General features: G+C 34.9%; 1 protein-coding gene across 2 annotated transcripts in view; it reads left to right on the plus strand.

The window, feature by feature from the left end:
• The window catches only part of Htr2c (5-hydroxytryptamine receptor 2C), a 247,234-nt gene that overhangs the window by 215,098 nt on the left and 12,157 nt on the right, over positions 1 to 19,979 (plus strand). Inside the window, exon 5 of one of the 2 annotated variants that reach the window (XM_051140859.1) lies at positions 3,167 to 3,367. In XM_051140859.1, the coding sequence (XP_050996816.1) occupies positions 3,167 to 3,367 (201 nt within the window). The remainder of the gene's footprint in view (positions 1 to 3,166; positions 3,368 to 19,979) is intronic. The other variant, XM_051140860.1, reaches the window with a different exon arrangement.

Raw genomic sequence — 19,979 nt, forward strand, 5'->3', positions numbered from 1 at the left:
TTGTATCCTCCCATTCCTCCCTCCCTCCAACTTTCCCCTTACTCCCCTCCCCTATGACTGTGACTGAGGGAGACCTCCTCCCTCTTTATATGTTCATAGGGTATTAAGTCTCTTCTTGGTAGCAGGCTACCAAAAAGTAAGTCTCATTCTAATCTGAAGTGTCCACAACATGGGACTCCACAGAGTTCTGACTCAACAGTTTTTCCCATACAGTTAAAGGTTTCAGCAAGCCCAGTCTCCGAGTCTAGGCTCCTGATATGTGTTCTGTGTTCCCAGAATGGGCCTTGCATAGAAGGACCTCTACACACATACTCACTTCTCCGTGGAAACAATACACTTCTTCTTTGGGGGCTAAGTTGTTGTACTTTCTAGAGTTTCTTTCTTTGCTAGTGAAATGACTACTTATTCAGCATAATTCATCTTAGGCTAGGTGGTCTCCAGTTCACCCAGTAAACATATGAGCATCATATGCCATCTTCTAAGCCCTGAAAGTGGCATCCTGTAAAACATTAAATATAACTTTGCTTCTGAAAATAAGGTTTCCTCATATTCAGCTATGACTTTGGATCATGTATATTCACTCGTTTCTCTTAAAAATCTGCATTTATGGTAGAAAATAACAGATATAACAATTCATCCAATGAAACTTCTATAAAAATGTCATTTTAATTGCAACTGGAAATGTAATTTTACACGCAAAATATGTCAAGCAAAGTACTGTAATCAACAATACAATCAACGTCCATGGCAGAAATAACTCGAGAAATCTAGAGGTGATAACAGGTTGAGACTGTAGCTCAGTGGTATAGCACATACCAGGCATGCACAAGAACGTATAGGTTTAATCTCCAGATGAAAAAGAAAAGGAAATGATAAAAATCAAATTCATCAATACTAGACTTCTGACACTTGCTCTTTGTTCCCACAATTGGCCTTGCATAGAAAGACCTTTATATCTAAAACACATAGGTATAAAATCAGCCAGGATCTTTTAACAATGGCTTGTACTTAGAGGACTTTCTGGTGATGAACACTTGAGTAAATGTCACTTTGGTTGACTTTTCCACATCCCCCACTTCCATATAATTAAAAAATATGAAATAGTTTCTGCCATGTGATGTTGCTAAGGCTCTAACAAAAACCCTCAGCTTTGTGATCTAAATGACTTGATGAAACAAGGAAGGCTGGTTCACACTAGTTCTTAGCCCTCTGGAGGTTGAACCACAAGAATTGCCACATATTGAATATCATATATGTCTACATAGTGATTTCCTCAGCCACATTAATGAGATTCTGTCTCAAAATCAAAGAGGAAGAGGAGGAGGCTTGGTTGAGGAGGAGAAGAGAAAGAAAGAAAAAGAGAAGGAAGAGGAGAGAAGGAGAGGGAGAGAGGGAGGGAAGGATGGAGGGAAGAAGGCAGAGAGGGAGAGAAATGTGATTTATAGAATTGTTTCATTGGGAAATTTAAAAATCTCTCAACATATGCAAAATTCATTAAAATTAAAAATTATGAAAAGTAATAGAAAATGTGGCGAAACTAAGGGGGAAAAAAAAAAGAAGCTGGTCATAGGAACCTCAAGAATGGAATTAACAAAGATTTTAGATCAATTACTTAATTCACTCAAAGAGTTAAAGAAAATAGTGAGCAAAGAATTAAAGGAGACATGGAAATCATGTTGCAACAAATAGAGAACATAGTTAAGTGTTTAGAGTGATAAAAGAGAACCCAGCATAAATTCGGGAGCTGGAAAGTACAATAACTGAAAAGAAATACTCAATAGAGTGCATCAACAACAAAATATCAAAAATTTGACCTAACTATACCTTAGGTAACTAGAGAAAAAGAGTCAGATCCAACAAGCAAAATGATAGGCATAATACAGAATAAGAAAATATACAATTCAGAAATCTTAAACTTCTTTGAAATTTTAACAGTTTTGTTGAGAAGAAATAAAGAAAGAAGAGGGAAAAAGTGACACAATTCACTAAATTAGACGCCAGGGTGGCATCTAATTTTTAAAAATTCTATTTAACAAAATAAAATTGAAAGGCTAAACAGGGAGGGGGTCAAGAAATGGATCAGGGGTTAAGAGGATTTGACAATCTCTCAAAGGATCTTGTTTCAGTTTTCAGCACCCATGCCAGGCAACTCAACAAATACTTATAACTCACAGATCCAGACAATCTAATGGTGTCTTCTGTTCTTTAACAACAAGCATGTATGTGCATGAGCATAAATAAAAATAAAGATTTCTTTTAAAAGATTAAGAAACAATACAATAAATAACATATGACAAGTTAAATAATCTAGATGAGGAAAGAATATATAACTCAGATCGAAAACTAAAGAAGAAACAAAAGTATTTGTGATCATATATATGGAAAATCCTGAGGAACCTACCACAGAAACTGGACATGAGAAATGACCTTGGCAAAGTTACAGAACACAAGATCAATAAACTAAAGTTATCTTCAGTGCTATACACAACAGTAAACAATTATAAGAGCATATGAAAAATCTCATGTGACTACCCTATCAGCTATGAAAAGAACCAGAGTAGTAATAAGTAGATGAACATAGATAACCCCCAACACAATTATCAAATATCCCACTATGAAAAATAATTTCAGTTATATGGAATGTCCAAACTAAATAAATCTGTAATGACAGCAAACAAACTTGAGGCTGCCTAGGGTTAAGGAAGTAAAGAATGGGTTGCTGACTTCTTAAAGGATAATGTTTTTCTTCAAGAATGATAACGTGTTCCAAACTTTGAAGAAAGTCAAGTATGTATTTAGTATGAAGCTACTAAATGCTTTGAAATTACACTCATTAAAGCAGTTACTCTTATGTAAAGCATACTGTAATTAAAAAGTTATAACACTGAGTTATAATCACTGGGAAAAACTCTGAAATTTCACTGTGGTGCATGCCTTTAATCCCAGCATTTAGGAGGCAGAGGCAGGCAGATCTCTGTGAGTTCAAGGCCACTCTGGTCTACAAAATGAATCCAGGATAGCTGGGACTCTATTCCACAGAGAAACCTCATCTCAAAAAGTTAAACTAAAATAAGTATTTATAGAGAAAATACATAGACTAAAGTGGAAAAGTACAGTCAGTACAATTTGGATAACATGTTTTTTTCTCCTCTTTCTTCTCTTTCAGATTATGTCTGGCCATTACCTAGATATTTGTGCCCCGTCTGGATTTCACTAGATGTGCTATTTTCAACTGCGTCCATCATGCACCTCTGCGCCATATCGCTGGACCGGTATGTAGCAATACGTAATCCTATTGAGCATAGCCGGTTCAATTCGCGGACTAAGGCCATCATGAAGATTGCCATCGTTTGGGCAATATCAATAGGTAAATACCTGGCCATAGAATTGCAGCGGCTATGCTCAATACTTTCGGATTATGTACTGTGAACAACCCTACAGACGTCGACTGGTAACATATGCGTTTGATCGGGTTGTCGAGTAATTATTCTTAACCTACATATCTGATATTTAGGTTAAAAATAATGAAAGTAGTATAATGCATATGGATATGAAGACCTAAGCTTTCCATTTCTGTAGCTAAATTATTTTTACATTAATATACCAATGGATTCTGCAACACAGATACAAAATGCTACAATTACAAAACCATAAGAAAAAGTTTAAATTTGTAAGATATAACATTGAAATCAATGAAAAGAAAGATCTTTTCAGAATATTTGTCCTATTGATTTTTACATATTCCATATGCAAATTTTAAGTGGAAAAATAATAAGGAAGTTTGAATTGGTATGAAGTAAACTTATGTAAATTTGTGCTTTTATTAAGCAAAATTTACTATTTCTCATAAATTTTAGTTTGTGAGTTCTGTTTAAACAAAAAGACAGCTGTTGACTTTTTTAAAAAGATTCAGAATATTTCAAGAGAAATAAATGATGTTATTTCACATATGTAAAACACACATAAATATTTTGACCATGCTGATATTAAAGTCAAGAATTTTAACTAGATGGAGGTTAGAACATTTTCATTACTCTCTCCTTTCTTTCACCCAGTTGAACTTATACTGTGTCTCATGAAATAACTTCTCTTCAACCTTATGTTTCTTTGAAACAGTCAGATGGAGACGATAATAATGTCTAGTCCTTTCTCTGCACTTCATGAATCTTCTAAAGTTTTATCTCTAGATTAGTCAAGCAAATACATTTATATCACTTTTAAGATTGTTTTGTCGTAGCAACTGCATATCATTCTGCATTCTGTGCATCAGCCCTTTAGATAGCAAGCCATGAAGTTTATCACAGAACTGCATAAATCTATATATGAAAAATTGTGCTTATAAAGTTCTGTTCACATTTTCTTCATTTATAAATCAGCATACAAAGTGTTAGAAACCAGTATGACATTTTTAAGATAAAATAATGTTACAGAAAGATTTGATGAAAAATGATAAATTGTGTATTAGAAGGAAATAAAAGAATGCAAGAGAAATGCCTAACTTCCAGGTTTTAAAAAAGAATATTGTAGATAAATAAAACAAATTCAAAAAGTTATATTAAGGGTAAAGAAGGAAACTAGTTAAGAAAATATAAAACATAGTAAATGGCAGAATTAAAGCCAAATATATCTCAAATTTTATTAACTACAAATAATCTAAATGATAGTCTAAGAATGTCAGAATTCAAAAAATATTACAGCTCTATATAATATGTAAAGTATATAAAGTAAAAAAAAAAAAAGCAAAAAAAAAAACTCTTTAAAGGTCCCTCCCTCAAACACCAACAAAAATATTGTATAGCAAGCTTATTAGTAAGAATAAAATTTTGGTAAAAAATATTCTATAAAATGTTTACTAAATGATGATGAGACATTCGGTTCATCTGGAAAATACAGCATAATAAAATATGATGATGAGCCATTCAATTCATCTGAAAAATATAGCATAATAAAATTTCACGTACATCATAATTTGAACTCATGCAAGGACAGATAGACATATCTACAATGAACATATAAGATCTGAGCAAGATACCCTTGGTGATGATATAAAGACCAAGAACAAAATTGCTAGTTATTTCTTAGATATTAATATATCATTTTTCAAAGTATTTGTTTTCAAGACTATATTATACTGTTAAATATATAGTACTTCATATTATATCGGTAGTTCCTGTGCTAAAAATTAATGTATAAGAAAAATTATTAGTGCAGCAGTTTTAAAAACAACAATAAACCTATTGCATCTTAACATAAATAACTCTAGAACAATGACTATGTTTGAAAATACAATCAGTGAGAAGAGGAGCATTGTTTTACCAGTCTTTATCATTGGATCTGAAGACATATTGCTTTTGCATTATGTTTGGTCTGTTATTTTCATATGTGCATCTGCATCTAATTTATTGAAATAAGCTAATTTTTAATTACATGAAAATAATAAACAACATCACACAGACAGCTTTAATACAGGAAAGTATTTTTATAATTACTTTAGATAATTGTTGAAGAGTTGGCATTGGCCTAGAACTTAGCAAGTAGTAGTTTTTTTACTCACAATGTAGAATCTGAAACCATTTGTCAGGATATTTTATTGCCTGCCACAATGAAATACATAGGCAAATTACTCACACTTGATTTGTTAACACAAAGCATTGGTCACTGAGAAACTGTTGGTTCACCAACTACGCACACCTTCCAAAAGTTTATTTTTTCTTATAAGATATCAAAATGTCATGAGGACTAATAGTCACTGCTGATTCTAACAGAAAAGAAATCGAGAGCAAGAATCAAGGGATCGACTTCTAAGCTGTTTTTTTTTTTTTTTTTTTTTTCTTTCTTTTAAGTTCTAATATTCTGGTGAAAGGTTAAATTATGTCATTGACACAAAACATTATTCTTGTTATCTGACTTGGTATTTCTAAGAGCTTGTTAACAGTATAATTGGCATTTCCTATATATGCTCCATGATGCCATTTATAGATGATGACAGATTCATTTGACCCTTCCTTGTCTTAAACCTTTATTAGTCTTGCTTTTTTGTCCCGGCAGGGCATGCAAAGGAGTGTTCAGTGAGAGTGGAGGTAGAAGACAGTTTTCCTTCTTTTCTGAGTAGAAAAATATTAGTATTTCAATATTAAGACTGATGTGTGTGTGTGTGTGTGTGTGTGTGTGTGTGTGTGTGTGTGTGTGTGTGTAGGAGTGTCTCTTCAGGGTAAGAAGGCTTGCCTGGTATGTATAAAGCTCTAGCATAGGGAAACAAAGGAAACAAACACCTTGTGTTAGCTGCAGCCTTTTCAAATATCTTTCATCAGATTCAGCAAGTTCCCTTTCATTCTATATACATTGTGGCTTTTTCATAATAGGTGTGAATTTCCTCAAATCTTTTCTGTGTCTAGTATGATGAGTATTGGATTTCCTTCCTCTTTTATTTCTTAGTAGATGACATGTTTTTGAATTGTGACTAATCTTGAATTGCTCAAATACATTTCATTTGGTAACGGACTTTCTAATTTCCATATAATTGGATTGTATTAAAATTTAATTAACCTTCTTAGTTAATTGTCCAGAAAGATTTTACTTCTTCATTTTGTTTTCTTTGGTGTCCACTTGTGGTGTGAGGATTGCATATATACCTTATAATGTGAATCTGAAACAATCTCTATATCTTTTTAAGATCTTAGAAGACCTTTAGCACATCATTTTTCTTTAGAACAATTAATAATATAGTCATTTAGCCTTCCTTAACTGCAGGGTGTTTGTGTGTGTGTGTGTGTGTGTGTGTGTGTGTGTGTGTGTGTGTGTGTGTGTGTGGTCTTAATTGTTGACTTAATTACTTCATCACGAATAGGAATATTATCATTTTGTGTTTCATATTATTTTAGTAAACGGACATTTTCAAAGAAAAAAACTGTATTGCATCTAACGTTTATAATGTGTTAGCACAAAGTGGCACACAAAGCTCTTATATCGCCCTTTTAAAAACTATGTAATATCTTGTTGTTTCCTATTGCTCAAAATTGCTTTTTCTTTCCAATTTTGCTAATAGATATAATTTTTTTTATTGAATTTGTCCAAGAAGCAGTTTTACACATGAATTTTCTCTTGTACTTTCCAGTTCCATTTAATTGAGATTTGCTCTTTTTCTATTTTCCTTTCTCTGCTTACCTTGGTCTAAATTCACCTTTTTGACAGAAATTTCATTCAGTGACTCTTCTTTGGGTTTGGTTTACTCTCCAGTCACAACTTTCAAAGAAAAATCCATGTATTCATTTGAAATGTTTTTTAAAATATTTTTTTTATTTTTTACATATACATTTATATTATTGCACATATGTACAATAAACTACCTATAGCAAGAAGAGCCATGACACAATCAAGAACTATATAAATGTTGCATTCTTAGTGTTTTGGCTATTTGTATTTGACAGCCTTGAAGAAAACATCTTTCCTATCGTGGTGCATCTAAAATTGTGAATGTAAATCAACCTCCATCATATATTGTCATTGTCAACTTAAAACATCTCTCTAGACCTAAAAACATCTTAACCCCTAAACAACTAAGCTTCATTTTAAAACTCAACTATCTGCTCTTAAACTCCATCAGAGACTTGAGAAGGAATAAACTTGATTACCTGAGTATATTCTTTCCAAAGAAGATGACAGAGACAGTTTTCTGCCTAAATAGTCACCCAAAACTCTTTATGACGCTGGAGCATCTTCTTCAGCCTTCTGGCCCAATATATCTGACAGAGATTTTTGTGAGGCAGGAACTTTTGAGGACTTGCTTACCCTGTCTTGGCAGAGTTGGACCGTTGACTCTGCCTGCACCCAATCTTGCCCATTTTTAGGTAGAATTCTGTCTGTGTTAGAAACGAGGACATTTTGTCCAGTGGTTTGTTTGCCACATTTGAAGCCATCTACACAAGGAGGTTCTTTAAAATCTTTTAAAATATAAAACATAATAGCTACAATTTTTTCTTCTAAGCACAGTTTTCATTGTATCCCATAGTTTTGTTACATGAATTTTTCATTTTCTTTATTTCAGCGTTTTAAAACTATCTTATTATTTCTACTTTAAATCCTTATTCTCAGAGGATCGAGTTGCCTAATTCCCAAAGAATTCCAGTATTTATGCGAACTTCCTGTTACCTTTGCATTATTGAATTCTCCTTACATTCCATCTCCAGTGCAAAGTATACTTTTTCTACTTTAAATCCTTTGAAGCTGATTGAGAATTGTTTCCTGACTTGACATAGAGTCTATTTGGGAACTGTTGTGGGTGCACTTAAGAAAAACGTATATTCTGCTATTGTTCTGTGGAACACACTATAAATATCTATTAGGTCTACTGAGATTACAGTATAGGTTAAGTCCTGTAGTTTCTTGTTAAATTTCTGTTTATTTGACATGTCAATGAAAGCTATGTAGTACAGTGTCAATTCTGTTTTGGAATTATCTATTTCTCTTTAAGTTGTGTAATTATTTTTATTTATTTTATAATTTTTCATTGTGGGAATATGTGTCAATCATTAATTTGTCAGCATGACCAATTGCCGTTTTTATTACTTTAGTTTCTGTTAGTTGAGACTACTTCATTGTAAAGGTTACTGTACTTTTATATCAGCTCAGAGTTTGGGTGGGGAAATTAATCTGCTTGAGATTTCTGTTTATGTGAGGAGCTGCTTCTGGTTCTATTTTTGAGATTCTTTTATGGTCTTTGTAATTTGACATTTTATTACACTCTCTCTGTACATGTTCCTTTTTAACTTTGCTCTGCTTGGACTTCACAGTGCTTATTGGATATGTAGAAAATTAGTTCTGTTCAAATTAGTTAAACAATTGGCCATTACTTCTTCTGACCCTTTTTGTACATCCTTCTTGATGGAACACCAATTGTGCATGTGTTAGCAAACTTGATATCTCACATGTGTGTGAGAATCTCGTGACTTTTCTTCATTATTTATTCCTTCTGTCTTTCAGAATGCATTATCTCAGTTGATATTTCTCTCTGTCTCTGTCTCTGTCTCTCTCTCTCTCTCTCTCTCTGTGTGTGTCTGTCTGTCTGTCTGTCTGTCTCTGTCTCTCTCTCTCTCTGTGTGTCTCTGTTTCTGTCTGTCTCTGTCTCTGTCTCTGTCTCTCTCTCCTTACTCTTTTTGAATAACAAATCTACTATTGAGACTCTAATTTTTCATATCAATGACTGTGTCAACATTTTTCCATCCTTCCCTCCTATTCTCTCCACTTTACATTCAATGATAGTAAAGTTAAGCATGTGAATGAGATTGTGTTATTTGATTTTCTGTGCTTTGCTTATTTCATTAAGCACAGTAATCTCCAGTCCCATCTATTTTGTTGCAAATGACAAGACTGTCTCCATATATATATGGCTGGATAGTGTACCATCATGTACATACATTAAATTTCCTTTATCCATGTCTTGTTTCCATTTCTTGGCTATTAAGAGCAGTTTTGCACAGAATATGGAGATGCAACTGTTTCTTTGATATACTCATTTAGTTTCATTCAGAAATATATCCAGTAATGGAATTGCTATATCTTTTAATATAATTTTTAATTTCTAAAAGAAACTCAGTACTGTTTCCCATAATGACTATACTCATTTGCATTCTCAACAGCTACATGTAAGAGCTCCCACCTCTCCACCCTGTCATCAATTCTTGTGGTTTTTTTCCCGTTAGAATCTTCCTAACTCTTTCTCATTGTGGCTTTTATTTGCATTTTCCTTATCATTAATGATGATGAATTGGTTGTGAAATATTGGACTGGCTATTTATAAGTCTTTCCTTAAGAAATGATTTAATTGGGCTATAGGGGGTGGTTTATGGGTTTCTAATGTTGCTATTGAGTTGTGTGAATTCTTTGTACATTCTAGTTATTAACCTTTTCTCAGATGTAGAGTTTAAAAGTACTTTTTTAAATCTCCAAGTTTTCTCTTAATTCTTTTGAGTGTTTTTTATACTGGACAATTTAATATAAACCCATTTGAATATTTCCACTTTTCTTATACTTTAGCATTTAATGTAGTTTCATGTGTACTACTTAACTTTTAAGTCCATTTTCAGTAGATTTTTACACATGGCAGTAGAGAGCTAATATCATTCTTCTGCAAGTGGACATCTAATTTTCCCAGAACAATTTAGTCTTTTGCTAATAAATGTTCTTTTACTTATAGTAAAGGTTCATTGCATCTTTGTGTGCATTTGCTTCCAGAATTTTAATTTTTACTAATATATCTGATTATTTTATGCTATTATCATGTTTTCTTGATTACTATAGGATCTATAAATATATCCTGCTTTATACATAGGCTCCAATGATTATACACTTCTTTATTCCACTACATTTTTATATGTCATATATTTTAGTATGTTGCATTTCTATTAGTTTTTTTAAATTCTGGTTCTAACATATTCATTTTTTAAGAACAAAGTTTTGGAGGTGGAGATGTTGCTTAGCTTATTCTTTTACAGAAGACAAGAGTTTGGTTCTTAGTACTCATGTGACAGCTCCCAACTGTCAGAAACTCCAGTTCTAGGGGTTCCAGCGCCCTCTTCTGGCCTCCAGGGACTCCTGTATGCATGGTGTGCACATAAGCTCTTGCAGGCACATGCATACAAATAGCTAAAAACATAAATTTTGAAGAAGAAAATTCTTTACTTTCCTTGGATTTTTATAGTTTTCAAAGCTTCTTTCTTAGGTTTCAATTTCTATTTCTATTTCAATGGTCAGGAAAGATGCTCAATATGATTTTTTTTTAAATTTGAGGTTTCTTTTATAGCCTATAATATGCCGTCTTTGAAAAAATCACATGCACTGTTGAAAAACTGTGTACCCTGCAACTGTCAAATGTAGTGTTCTGTAGATGTCCTAAAGTTCATTGAAAGTACATATTTACTTTTCTGCAGTTTTTTTTTTAGTGTTAGTGATGATTTTTTTTCTATCTAAGTAGTCTGTCCATTGCTGACAGTGAAATTATATAGTCCCAAATGATTATTATAAGATAATACTAACTACCCTTTTAGGTCTGTTAATATTTGCTTCATAAGCTCAGGTGTTCTGATATAAAGCAAATATACATTTCTTCCTTCTATTCCATATTATTCACATGTATGCAATTTTATCCTGATGAATATGGATATAAATATCCATTTACCACCATAAAATGACCACATCTGTCTCTGTTATTGTTGTTTTGGTTAAATGGCACTCCATCTGATATATGTTTGAGTACTCTTGTTTTCTCTTATATTTCATTTGCATTGCAACAACTTTTTGTAACTTTACTTCCAAAATAAATTTGGCCTTGTAGATAAACTCATGTTATTTTATCCATACACTCATTCCATGTCTTAAACTAGAGAATTATTCCACTTCCACTTATGGTAGTTATCAGTAGGCAGTGGTATACATCTTTTTACTTGCTTTGTAGTTTCAGTGTAGTTCCTTTTTACTCTCAAATTTTCTCCTGTGATTAAATACTTGACTCTAGAGGTATGCTTTGATTCCTTGCTTATCATTGTTAATGTGTCTATTATAGGTTTTCTTCCCTTATAATTATTGTGAGGCTTGCTAACTTATTTTTAGCTTTGTCAACTGTTTTAAAATGATAACAACTGGTCACAAAACAGGAAAAAAACATAAGAAACCTTACTACTTTTTGAATGTTGGGTATTATATTTTGTATCTTTCTATTTTGTATATATTTTAACATATAGCCATATTTTAGTCCTCATACTGAAGACATAAATGTTATACACACCAAGTTTACAGTATTGGAACATTCAATGTTTCTATATAAATACTCGTCAATAAGTTTTATTTCTTCCAATGTTTTCTTCTTATCCTTAAGAATCTCTCAGTTGGAAGAGCACTCTTTACTAGTTCTTTGAAAATAAGTGTCATGGTGATATTCTCACCTTTCACTTTTGTAGATTTACCTATATCTTCCCCTAATTTCCTTTGGAAAAGCTTATGATACTTATGCATGTGAATATGTGGTGAACACACACATGCTACTGCACTGTATGGAAGTCCGAGGATAACTTGTGGTGGTCACTTCTCCCCTTCACTATGTGTGTCCTAGATATTGAGCTCTCGTCCTCAGACTTGGTGGCGTCACCTCCTACTGAGCAACCTTGCCAGTGTATGAGCATGAACATTTCTCCTTGATCACAAGAAATTACTTTAAGATCTTTAATCAACTTTCTCTAATAAACTGCTGACTCATTTACCCAAATCTCATTAAGGTTCTTTGGTTTTACTAAAAACAATATCACCTAAAAATGAATAAGAAATAGTATTTATTGTGAGTTCTGAGACAAGCCCTTTTCTCTTTCTCCTCATATTAAAATCTTCTACTTGTCTTATGTGCTCAGCATTTAAACTCTGATGTTTGTTTATAGTTATGTGGGTTTATATGACTTGGGGTTGATTGATTTCCTATAATTTTATATCATTGGATTTTAATAAATTTGAGAAATTTTTATCCATTAATTTAAAACTATGTGTTCTATTCTTTTCTTTCCTTCCTCACCTCTTGGTATTTCATGAGTAATAGTCTCTCTCTCTCTCTCTCTCTCTCTCTCTCTCTCTCTCTCTCTCTCTCTCTCTCTCTCTCTCTCTCTCTCTCTCTCTCTCTGTAGTGTATTGTGGAGTTCTCCTCTTACTGGTTGAAAATCTCTATTGTTTTTTAGTGTCCTTGAGGTTGAACTTTTCCACACTATCCTATAATAAGTCAGTTTCTCTGATAAAAGATTAAGAACTACTTGCTTTACAGTCAATTCTTAACCAAGAAAAAAGTTCAAATGGCACAATTCTGGAATTGAGAGGGATAGGGATCCTAGCTGGATTTTCTGAATAATAAATGCGCAATAGTCTCTGAGGGCTTGATGGAACAGGTTAGTCTTTTTGCTTGTTTAACTTGAGATGGAACTGCTGCTTTACAATCTGTGAAAATAACAATTTAGGCCTCTGCATTTCCAGCAGCAGAATGCAAACAATAGAGCTTTCATTGTATGAATGAGGCTTGAGAAAAACAGTGAAGTCCCTGCTTATCAACTACGTCCACCCAGATAATAGTTTCCTTGGCCGGATGAAAAAACGCTGATGTCCAGCCATGCCTTGAAACATATAATTCAAGGTGAAAACTGGGAGTATGGGAAAGTCTTGTGCACTGGCTGTATCTTGGTCAAGGAAAGATTGCTTGTCTCTTTGAACTGGGAGGTAGGAAGAATAAAATGGGTATTATTCAGACACTACAGAATCTCATTATTCATATTGAACACTAGTAGTAACTTTCTTGATTAAATGTTCTGTCAGTGCTTAATGCCCCCGTGACTATTCCAGAAACATTTTCCTCCATGATTAAGATGGAATCCAACAGGACATTCTCCACAATTGAGTGGAGAGTGGGGTCTGACTTTCACACGAACTCTGGTGCCCCATATATGACCACATCCCCTGGAGGGGGAGACCTGGTGGCACTCAGAGGAAGGATAGCAGGCTACCAAGAAGAGACTTGATACCCTATGAGCATATACAGGGGGAGGAAGTCCCCCTCAGGCACAGTCATAGGGGAGGGGAGTAAGGGGAAAGTGAGAGAGAAGGAGGAATGGGAGGATACAAGGGATGGGATAACCATTGAGATATAATATGAATAAATTAATAAAATATATTAAAATTAAAAATTAAAAAAAGATGGAATCCAAGAAATCCGGTAAACTTAGGCAAAGGCTGTATAACTGACCTATACCACCACACTTCTTTGTTCCTTTGTAGTTTTTAGTAGTATTTCTGAGACCTTAGTTGACTATGTCTTGCTTTATTATTATTTATGTGAATAATACTCTGCACTATTAACATACTTAATTATTGACTTCAATTAGCTGAACATTTTAAAAATAACTTAGAGTCTTTCTCTGGTAAGTTCAATATCTAGGCTCCCTGGGAATGATTTTACTGGATGCTTTATTATCCATCAGCCATGTGTTTTGTTTCTTTGGATTAGTATATTTTTATTGCTCCTTTGGCTTGTTGGAATTTATATTTTCCCAATTTCCTAGAATTTGTTTTTTCCACCATTTATTATGATTTAGTGGCTTTTCTGAAGTAACTGTACAAAGTATATATTCTTTGTCAATGAAGTGTCTGCCTCATTAGTTTAGTGACCAGCTGGTAATTAGATAGAGGTTACTTTCATGTCTGGAAATGATTAATCTGCCTCCTTGCCAGGGTCTGTGTTATTGTTGAGACACATCTTCACCTTTTAGCTGGGGAGTTTACAAATCTCCTGTGGACTTTACATCCTGCTTGCACAGAGCCTCAGGGTCAGCCAGAATTGACAGCTTAGGGCCACCTGGGATCCTTACAAAGCACAGCCTTAGGAATGAAAGCATACTTAGATAGAGAGATCCAAGTTGAGTCCTGTTTGACAAAGCCACATAGGACAAACGCTGTAGAGAAGTTCCCAGCTCCAGCTGTGGTCTCTGAGACACTGAAGATTCATGTTTCCTTGGCCAGGGCAGCCCTTCAGGAGCTACTTAGTAAAGGACTTACCAAGTTGGTTTCAAAGCAGAGAGCCCAAGTAATTTACACCAGAAACACAAAGGGTGGAGATGCCCCAGCAGCTGGTGGATGCACGAACAGGTTCAATCAGCTGTACAATTGGGAAAATAAAACTTTATTAAATCGAGACAGAGAGAGAGAGAGAGAGAGAGAGACAGACAGACAGACAGACAGACACACACACACACAGAGAGAGAGAGAGAGAGAGAGAGAGAGAGAGAGAGGAGGGTTTACCCTGAATTTCTGGTGATTCCCCTGAGTCTGCTTCCTGAGCATTGGGATTCTAGACATGTACCACTAAGCCTAGCTGCTAAATCACATTTAACCTTATATTCAGATAAGATATGTGAATTCTTCACTGTTTCTTGCTCATATCCTTTCTTTTTGTCCTCAAAGCATTTTTCTCATAATGAAATCTACCAACATTTCTGTTTCCATTTAATAATAATGTTTCACCTCACCTTCAGTTTTTGAAAAGTATTTCACAGGATATAGATTGGTCGATCAAGTATTATATTTTTGTCCACTTTTTGCATTTAGCTGTTTTGATGACTTCATGTTTTCTAGTGATGTGAGAAAATAATCATAGTTTTTCCTCTTCATGTATTACGCTCTTTCTTACTAATGGTTCCAATTTTTTTTATTACATCATCTTTTAAATATATCATTGCAGTGTTGAAGCTTAAACTAAGATCTCAAGCATGCCAGACAAGTTGCACACACTCTATTTTATATTTTAGAATCAGAAAACTATTTGTCCTGGTGTAATAGTTTAGTTTTTGAGTTTTGGGTTCATTCAGTTTCAGAGAAATCTAGGTTAAGACTTGTTTCATCTGTTCCTGAAAGTATTAACCACTATTTTTTCAAATATATTTGCTGTTCCTTTTCCTCTCTGAGAACACACAAGTTGCTCCACTTAATATTATTTCATACATATCAGCCTTTGTTCTTTTTCTTTTTCATTATGTTATTCCGTAATCATTGATGTTCCTGGTCTCTTACATTTGCAATTCTGTCACCTGGTGGTTTTTTGCTGTGTTGACTATTATAAGCACTAACATTTCTATTTGCTCTTTCTGTAGTTGTTCTTTCATTGACATTATTATCTTTCAAGTGATACTGTTTTCCTTTCATTCTTATTAAAACACTTACTTTGAGGTTTAGTTTGTTAATTTTTTTTAATCAAGCCCAGTGACCACTCCTGGTCTATTCATATTAACTTTCTACTTTTAGTGCTTAATGATTCCACTTTCTGCCTCCTTGACTTAAATAGCTTTAGTTGAAGAACTGGATATTGTCACCCTCTGTAATACTCTGAAATTATTTTATTTTTAAGAAGATTATTGTTTTTCCCTTCTGGGAGACAGTAAATGTTCAATGCTCTAAGTGAAAACTTGCCTTCCTAACACTGTTTATCAACTGATATGTCTGCTCAATTTTCCTGTTTTCTAGGTCCTTCTTTGTTACCATGTCTTATAATTTTCTCTTTTGGAATAGGGATTACACCACTATATGCCTTTGTAAATATGTGTGTGTGTGTGTGTGTGTGTGTGTGTGTGTGTGTGTGTTCTGTGTACTTTTTAATGTATTGTAAGCATAATTTTAGTAAGACAGATGGACTTACAAATAAACTGAGCATCAACAACCTATAGAACACAAGCATGTGGTCCAATATCTATTGATCTCAGAAAAGGAGGCTTAGATAGCCTGAGACAGGAAACATTGAGGTATATTAAAAGTACATATTACTGCTATTGTATGTGGAGGTGTGAATGTGCCTTAAAATATAAATGGTTAATTACTGAATGATTTTTTTGCATTGTGTAGGAAACAGTAGAGTATACAACTGATCATAGTTCATCGGAGAAATTATCTTTCTGTGCCAGTATCTGTAGACAGTATGTAATGCTATACTTTTACTTTGCACATTTGACCCCTTTGTCTCTCTGGTCCTCTTATTTTCCTTGGTGCACCTTATTACAGATTCTTCATTAGCATTCAAATTTATAAAGAATAAAATTTTGACTCATATACAGTATCTCAATATTTATGTGATTTCTTTAGCTTTGTTTTTGCTGTAGCCTTTCTTTACAGTATTGAGTTTGTTCTTTTTGAGATTTTAGCTACAGAAACTTAACTATTTCTTTTCTAATCTAAGCGTTCACAGTTAAAATTCTCCCAGAACATTGCTTTTTGCTATTATCACAAGCGTTAAATGCTGTCTTTCCAATCGTCATGGTTTCTTTTCTTGTCTATGAGGTTTTAAGATAACCATAATTTTCCCATTAAATTAAGGAAGAAGGGGTAAAATTACCTGTATCTCATTTACCATAGATTTCCGTCATTCAGCATCTGGCAGGGCGGTCTGGGTCCCACAGCCCATGGATCGGTCTAGGCGCTGCTCGCTTCCGGACTAGACCGGATGGACTTTCAAGGTCCAGTTTCTTGCTCAGGGGCAGGATACTGCCCGCAGGGTGAGGCCCAAGGCTGGGCACTGGTCCAGGTTCCGGGTCTTACAGGGGAGGTAGAAAATGAATGTTACAGTTTAGCTCTTTTAGAATGAGAGTGTTGGTATCAGAAGGGAGTGGAGACTTGGGAGCTCCACAAGCCTATGATGATACCAAAACTGTTACAGCTCTTTGTTTGAGCTGCTGTGTTAAGCTTCCAGGAGAAAGCAGGCAGATGTCTGAAACCCACCAACAGGCAGGTCTGGTGAGAGGCAGGCCCAGGGTGTGCTTTACCTGTGATCAGCACGGAGTCAGCAGTAACAATGGAGCAGGTCCCAGCAGCTTGCAAAGGCAGTTCTGCCATCGCTGTCTGACCACCAGTGTCTAGCTGTGGTTCCCACCCTTGAAAGAAATGTCATCTCAGACAGTCATGGTGGAGAAATGGCAAGCACCAGGGCCAGCAAGCATGCCAGCCAGCCTTTATTTTTAAGCCTTGGGCAGTGGGAAGGGGTTTTGAGGTAAAAGTGTCTGATTCTCGAGGGCAAAGTGTGCCAGGATACTTAATCTACATGCAGTGGTACAGTAGCTCATTTACATGCAGTAACACAAGGACCCAATCACAAGAAGGAGAAAACAATAATTATCCTATGGTTAGGAAAACATCTTCTAGGTATGATTAAAGGTCTTTGCTGGAGGCTAGGAGCTCCTCAGCATAGGGTGGAGTATTTCCAGGAATTCCCTGTGCTTAAACAAGTTTCTTATCAGGAAAGGGTCTGGACTATAATCTTCCTTACAAAATCTGGGGTTACCATGTCAGGTGGAGTGGGAACCCCACTCCTACTCATCCTCCCCTCCTCTCATACCTGCCCTCTACTCTTGCAACTTTCCCCTCGAAACAGAAAAAAAAATTCCCTGTGGAAGCTGTAGTGTATCACAGAGTGTCCCACAGTATACCCTTTTGTTCACACTTCTGTGCTTGCAAATGTTCCTTGTTTGATGGTCTGGTATAAGGCCTCTGGCTTTCTCTACCCTATCAATACGAGAACCTCATTGGGACTCCTCTTAGATATGCTGTTCTTACCCTGTGTCATGGAGAGCAGCCTTGAATTCCAGAGTGCTGGGATTAAAGGCATGAATCACCACACTCCACTTGCCCATCTTAATTTTCACTCAGACATTCTACACTATGGTTTAAATTTTCCCATTCATTTATCTTTATGTCATTAAACATCTGGGAGGAACAATGGGACTCAAGCCAAATGTATTACATTTCTATTTTTTATAAGGCATCACCATGAGTCTAGAATGAATTGTTTTCAATTCCAGGGTGTTACATTGTAGACTGCACGCTGTTAATTTACTGCCTGGTTTCCTTGCTCATGCTGTCTAATTTCAGGCTACGTTACAATAAGGTCTTGATCACTACTGAGCATTTTTTTCTTCAGTGTTAGTAAGGTAACAAAAATATTTCATCATTCTGCCTGGATAAACTCTAAGTAGAACTATATCACCACTACTAACTTGTTATTATTGTTGTTGTGTTATTACTGTTGCTTCTGTTCTTATCTTTAAGCTGCCATAGTCCACTAGGCCTGAAGGAGTATCACTTGTATATGAACAACCTAGTCTTCAAGTATGTCTTTTACCAGTACTTACCTCTGCTCTTCTCTCTCTTCTGCTGTTTGATCAGAAAGTTAGAGCAATTTGAAATTCACCATTCTGATCTCTGCCTCCCTTATTCACCAGGATAGCCAGTCTTTGCTTGAGTACCACTTCTCCGTTCCACATTTATGACATTATATCCATATAAAAACATAAACACAGGGCTATGTGTAAAGGTTTTTCCTTAAAGTTACCAATCAACTCCTAAATAGAGTTGTCTCATGCTTTAGAATGTTTTATAATTGCTTTTGATGGGATGACAAGTTGAGGTCTGGGAACTCTGTGAAGGCCATAATTATAGACCCAACTTGTTGCAGTGATAGTTTTCATTGTGCTTAAGTTCAGATGATTTAGACTTTCAAATTCACCAGTTACTGCTTTTACTGGGTATCCCAGCCAGTTTTTCAGAGTATATTTTACAGTTAAAAGATTTTCTTTCTTTCTTTCTTTCTTTCTTTTTTTTTTTTACATTCTAACTGAAATTTTCATTTCTATGGCTAATATGGTTATCTTTTCTGGGTGATTATTTAGCATATTTATGATAAAGTTCCTCTCCGTCAATTGGAACATTCAAGGTTATGTGTTTATCTGTTTCTGTTGACCTTGTATAGTCTTACATTTCTTTGTATCTCTAGTAAACCTATAAAAATGCTCATGAAAAAGCTTCAGATGGTCTGTTTTGTTGTATCAACAGTGAGCTGCAGGTGTGCTTTCAGTCCTAGGTTACATCTTTAAGCTGTACGAAGAGGGCAAGCCAGGTCTGCTGTTGCATGTATGTGAACCCATCAGGGGGGATTCTAAGATAAGAAGACTGTGACTTCAAGGCCACATTGGGCTACCGAATGAGTTCTAGGCCAGCCTCCCTAGCAAGAGCTTATGTCAAAAGAAAAAGGAAGTCAAAAAGAAGGGAAAAGGAGCTTTGCTGCTTAAAGTTTGTTCTTTTCTACCATTAGTGAAATATCCAAGTTATATACTAAGTGCTTTTAGCTTTATATAATTCCGAATACTGTTTTCCTTGCAACAGATATCACCTTAAGTATGTTAAACTTCTTAAATGTTGCGGGCTTCATGCTTTCCTTAGAGTCCTGCTTGTAGGAGATTCAAGTGCTATGCAAGAATTTAAGGGAACTTTGCGTGGCAAATCACTCACTGTGATTCCTTCTTTCTCTGGCTATACTGCCCCAATCCTAATTCTCTTGGCAGTCCTGCATCCTTTATTCTCACTCTGCAGTTCAGTTCGGTTACAGAGCAACTTTCTAGTTCTAGCCTGCAGGTTAGAGAAGTCCC

This window comes from Acomys russatus, chromosome X, assembly GCF_903995435.1.
Source record: "Acomys russatus chromosome X, mAcoRus1.1, whole genome shotgun sequence".
Lineage (NCBI taxonomy): Eukaryota > Metazoa > Chordata > Mammalia > Rodentia > Muridae > Acomys > Acomys russatus.